We start from the raw sequence: 6,000 nt of genomic DNA, 5'->3' as shown, positions 1-6,000 counted from the left end.
CAGGAAGGGTTGTAGGGTTTTCTTCAAAAGTTAAAAAACTACTGAATCATTCAATTTTAATTACAGAACTAAAAAATGGCATAACATGCCTCTTTCTACTCGTAATAATTTGTGTATCATCTCAGTTTTAGTTTCAATGGAAAGCCCGTGAAAGATATTGCACTGAAAGATGTTCTAATGGGTTTGAAACCCCAAAGGCCTAAATTAACCCGGAAAAAAGAAAAAGCATTTTTTTTGTTAGTAAAAATAAATTTTAATTGGATATTTATTTTTTGTCTGAACTCAATTTTAATTAGCGTTAAGAAATCATTGAGAAGAAATATCTGTTGCCATTTTTCCCCTGAGTGTGAAAAAATGAAATTTTTGCTTTGGCTTTCTCTGTGATTGGGAGACTTAAATTTTCAACCTTTTTAGTATTTTTTTCTTTTCTTGTTTTTTATACAATTTAATTATTTTTTGTACTGTAGGCAGAAGATGAACAAGAATTTTAGCAGTATTATTTGAGACTTTTTGAACTTACAGGCCTTTAAGATTTATCGTTATCGTTGTTAAGAATGGATGATGCTGATGTGGATTTTAAGGGTACTGATGCCCTTATTTTAATGGGGACTTATATCTTATTTATAGGGGATTTTTTTTAATATTTTTTTCCAATTTAGGCGGGATTTAAAAGAGAGAATGATGTTGTTATTTTGAAATTTTATCTTATTTTGAAAAGGTTTTTTGGAACGATCTTCCTTATCCAGAGAGATATTTTTAGACCAATATTAGATGTTATTTGGAAACTGTAACCCTAAAACCAACGTCCTTATCATAATAGTTAATTTCTGTAACTCAGAGCCACAGTAACGCAAATCCAAAAATTGTGATTTTCTGTTTTATAGTGCACTGTATGTAGATATAGAATCTTATTTTGCATCAATCTGTATGAACGAAGTCATAAAAAAAATTCTTCATCATAATTCTCCATAATTCCAAAAACGAAATTTTAGTTTATTTTGACGATGTTAGAGGGAGTGAATTCGGGATTCTTTCACGTAAATTTGTAGAGATTGATGTCCTAAACCAAATTTTAAGATAATCTTACACGACGTTGGGAGAACAGGTACTCGGGCAAAAGAGGGTGGTTGCCGCAGTCCCACAGTTCATCTCCTGGATTTGCCATTGCGCTCAAGTAGTGATGCTACTCTAAAATGCTATTTTTTCCCGGTGTATTTTAATTTTTAAACGATGCATTGATGTATTTTTTAATGTAGGGATAATGTCACGACTCCATAAGAAATGCTTTGCAACATTCTTGGGGACCACGACCCAGAGGCTGGGAACCCCTGCAATAGGGAGTTCAAGAGACTATTGTCCTCATTCTAAGGGAAATTTTTTGGAAATGTTATCTTTACTCTGATGGGGATCATCCAAGGATTGTCATCCTCACTCAATAAAGTATTTTTCAGGACTATTGTCAAGATTGCACTAGGGATTTCGGGAGACTGTTGCCCTTGTTCTAATAAGGATTCAAAGTGTCTGTTCACACTATTGTGGAACTGTTGCCTTTATTCTAATGACCCATTTAGCTACATTTCTCCTTATTCATTCAGGTATTGGGATTTTTAGGGGAGTGCTAACTTTATTTATGAAATTTTCTCATTTGAATGGAAATTTTGAGAGACCAATGTCCAAACTTTATAGGGGATTTTTAAGAACTATCATCATAATTCTGATGCGAAATTTTACACATTTTTTTCCCTTTTATTTAAGCCTGGTTGTTGCACACTTATCACTTAACATAACTTTTATTTTCAAGGTAGACTGCACAAAGCTAGGCAACACATCATCTGAAAAATAAACATATACAAAAACCAATAAAGATGAAACAATTACAAGAGAATGAATTTGAACTAACTCTTTTTGGAGCTCTTGCAAGGATTCTTCAGCATGCTGTAAACTTTCCATATCCTTCATTGTTTTCTTTAGTTGTGATTGAGACTTTTTATGTTGCATAAAAGCAAACCAACATCCACATGTTGCAATGCCAAGGGATAATAATAAAATAATATCTTTAAAATAATTATGATCTGCAAAGGAAGTAATATTTTAAATGGGTTTAACAATTATAAATAAAAAATTAAAACAAAAATAAAGGTTGACACATCCTAAAAGAATTTTTTTTCATAAAATATTATCAAGTTAATAATAAAAATAAATTTACAAGCAGAGCTTACTTCTTGAAGGGCCAAATAGAACAACATCCATCGCTTTAAGAGATATCTTGTGTTTATGAATTGGATCTTTAATTCCCAAATTTGATAAGAAATGCATACTATTTACAGCCATTCTGTAAAAAATAATGAATATCATAGACACATCTTCAATAGAAATTAGAATTTTGCAATAATTTCTACTCTTTATCACTTTGGATCTTTTAAAAATGGAACCATGCTTTAAAAATTTGTTTTAAAAGTCACTTTAATGCACCATAATTTTATTTGAGAAATATTCACATATTCAAGAGTGTTGCTGAGTACTCACAAAAACTGGATCTCAAGGATTCACTGTTTTAAGAAACTTCCATTTTAAGAAGCATGGGTACCAAAGCTTTTTTTTTTTTTTTTTTGGCAACACATTCAGTTTTATAGTTATCTTTTGTAACAGTAAGATTTCTATATAAAATTACTTTTCTCTAAAAGCATTTTTTCTAATCACAATACATTTTCTAAATCACTTGCTTCTGCCCCACCTTTTGGGAATATACGACTTACTGGGATAACTCTGGTACGTATGCAATGTACAATCAAAGCCAAATTGCTGCAGTGAAGATTTACCATTAAGTAACAAATAGCATTACTGTTATATTTCATAACAGAAAAATTTAAACTAAAGAAAAAACTGCATGAAAGAAAGATTTTCCTAAAAATAGTTAGGACATACAGTAATAAAGATTTTGAATGAGTAAGTTTTACTTATTTACACTCGGATTACCTAGGTCAGTATTCAAACAAGCAGACCATAACAAATTTGAACCATAATATAAATATGAAGTCTATCTATGTAATACTTAACCCTTTGAACATGAAACTGTTTTAATTGTTGTGATAGAGAAAACACTCCATATTGGGACAAAAATGAAGAATTTAAAATTTTCGAAACATTTTATTCTTCTATGAAACTTAGTTCACTATATAAATGAATATAAAAGTAACCAATATAAATATGTTATAAATATAAAACTTTGAAAAATCATTTTTGAATGAGATACAAATTAAAATGAAACTGGCTATGACAACGCAGAATGCAATTTTGCCCTTTTCTTGTATGTGAGGCAGAGTATGTGTGAGGCACTTGCTGAAAAGCATTTGAAAATCAGTTTTTCAGTGCAGGAATTAAAAACCATGAAATATTTTTGAACTGAAGATATATTTTCATTACTTAACATAATACTACTTACTCTGTATTATTAAAATGCCTAACTCAGACCATGAAACCAAACAGTGAAAATATTGTTCAAACTAAAACCTCACAAGCTTATCAACATGTACACATATAATTTTTATTCATATAGATTTATTTTCCAGTATTAAATTTCTCAAATTTTTGGCCAATAGCTTTACAATATTTGTTTTCTTATTGTTTCATTTGACTGCCAGATTATACTTTAAGAGCTATTGCATTGGATTAAAAATCAAAAATATAACCACCTACAGTATAAAATTAACATTTTGCACTCGTATATTTGTAAGATTTTACAATGTTTAAGAGACTATGTCCATATCATAATGGAGAATTTTTAGGACTGCATCTTGATCTCAATAGGGAGAATGAAGGATTGCATAGAAATACATGATGGATACATAAATCAATAAACTGTATTAATGTATGAATGGATGATGAATAAATGAAAGAAAGATTGAGTGAGTGAAATTAATAAATAAATGAATCACTTAATTACTAAATGAACAAATGACAGAGGGAATCAAGGGAATGAACCAGGCATGAATTAATGAATGAGTAAAAGAATAAAAAAGTGATTGAATAAATTAGTGAAATGAATGGAAGAGTGAATGAATGGCTGTTGGGTGAATGAGTAAATGAATGACTGAATGCATATGATTGATAAATTGAATGCTTGATTGAACTAATGAGCAAACAAAAGAGAAAATTAATAAATGAATGATTCATTGACTGATTGAATGAGTGGATTCCTTTATCAAATTGAATGTATCCATTTAATGAATAATAGATTGATTGAATAATTATATAATCACATTTATTCAATCAATCCTTCAATCTGATCAATCCATTATTCATTTAATCAATCAGTCAATACATTCAGTGTAATCAATTTTTCATTTAATTGTAAGTATGTTCATTCATTCAATGAAACAATCCCATATTTAACTCATCAATCAGTCACTCACTCATTTATTCAATCAAAACATTTACTCAATTTTCATTCAATCAATAATTCATTTGAGCAAAGAATATGTTATTTAATCAATCAATCTTTCAATTAATCTCTCATTCATTCCATCAAATAGTCCAATAATATTTCATCCATTTATTTGTCTAATAAATCCCTTAATCATTCAATTAATTGATCAATTAATCAAATCCATCATTAGATCCAGTGGTTCCAAAGTGTGTTATTTTGAATTAAGAACACAGTCCTTGAAAGTCCACAAATCTGAAAGCACTACTACATGATCAAATGTAAAATAACATTCCAAGTAGACTGAAAAGAGATTAAAACATTTACAAGTGCAAAAGAATTAATAATAATAGTAAAGATTGAAATTAAATACATTTCTGAAACAAAAGTTCACTCTACCTTGGAAGAGAAGTTCCATCGACAGAATTTTCTTCAAAGTTTTTTGTATATTGTGGCAGATCAACATATGTTAAAAGCCACTGTATAGTTTCCTGTACAGTCCAATTATGAACTAAAAGTCAAAACCAAAGATTTTAAAACAACAAATTTTAATGCTAACATTCCTTAAAACCACATAAATAGAACTAAGTATACATTTAAGCTAAAAATGAACATAAGTATCCAGGCATACTGGACAAAAGCAAGGAAGACCAGTTTTTGGGATGCTGCTGCTACACAGTAAGATTGGAACCATATGCTAGACTTAAATCAGAGCTCAAAAAGAAACCAAAAATTTTCCATCTAATCAAACACTGAATATGCATATTTTTATATACAAAGTAGGTGACTCTTTAGGGCAGTGCCAATACCTTTGAAAATGGTAAAAAGTTAGAACAGGATGAAACCAGTTAGAAAGGTAAGAAAATATAATAAAGTTAACAGGAAAAATAATTTACCGGCGATCTGAGTTCGGGAAGAGGGGGAGTAGGGGGTTTTTAGGGGGGGGGAAATGGTTTATCACTATTTACGGCAAAACTACGAGTCCCTATCGAAAAAAGTATATAAAAAAGTTGTTGGTAATAAAAAGATCTACAACTTTTGTATTTGCACATTTTTTACGTAACCTCAAAATGTATGCAAAAAATTTTAAAAAAACCCGATTTTTTGGTTTTTCATTTTTATCTCCTACAAAAAAAATGATTTTTTTCGCGAAACTTAGTGAAAAGTTACCTTTTTATGTCTCAAATACAATGCATTTTTTTAATTTAAAATATTTATTTTTTCTTCTTTTTTTGATTGAACTTTTTTTTTTGACAAATTGACCTTAACTTGTTGAAGCGTTATTACTAAACTTGTCAAACTTTTACTGCATCTGGTCAATTTTCCTTTAAGTTACTAGACTGAGGCAAACAATAGGGTAAATATGCCAGAAGCAATCCTTGCTTAAGAAACCTACACTTGCATTTCATATTTCGATTCAGAACCCCAAACATATCTAAAATCAGTTATCAAACTCTGGGCACCAAAGAAAATGATTTTTTTTGTTCCCTTGTGTAATAAACACAAAAAATGTTGAGAATTTAACATCAGCTTTAATTCGTCAAACTTGTCAAATTCAATATAATGATAAGACTGCA

The 6,000-nt window shown here is 29.6% G+C and overlaps 1 protein-coding gene across 1 annotated transcript in view; it reads right to left on the bottom strand.

The window, feature by feature from the left end:
- LOC129219247 (stromal interaction molecule homolog) overlaps positions 1-6,000 on the bottom strand; it is a 131,595-nt gene that overhangs the window by 103,540 nt on the left and 22,055 nt on the right. Inside the window, exons 4-6 of the mRNA XM_054853573.1 lie at positions 4,823-4,934; positions 2,220-2,332; positions 1,901-2,072 (exon numbers count right to left, since the gene is read on the bottom strand). Coding sequence (XP_054709548.1) covers positions 1,901-2,072; positions 2,220-2,332; positions 4,823-4,934 — 397 coding nt within the window. The remainder of the gene's footprint in view (positions 1-1,900; positions 2,073-2,219; positions 2,333-4,822; positions 4,935-6,000) is intronic.

Source organism: Uloborus diversus, chromosome 3 (assembly GCF_026930045.1).
Source record: "Uloborus diversus isolate 005 chromosome 3, Udiv.v.3.1, whole genome shotgun sequence".
Taxonomy (NCBI): domain Eukaryota; kingdom Metazoa; phylum Arthropoda; class Arachnida; order Araneae; family Uloboridae; genus Uloborus; species Uloborus diversus.
The sequence above is the reverse complement of the archived record's forward strand: the minus strand, read 5'-3'. Positions and strand labels throughout refer to the sequence as shown.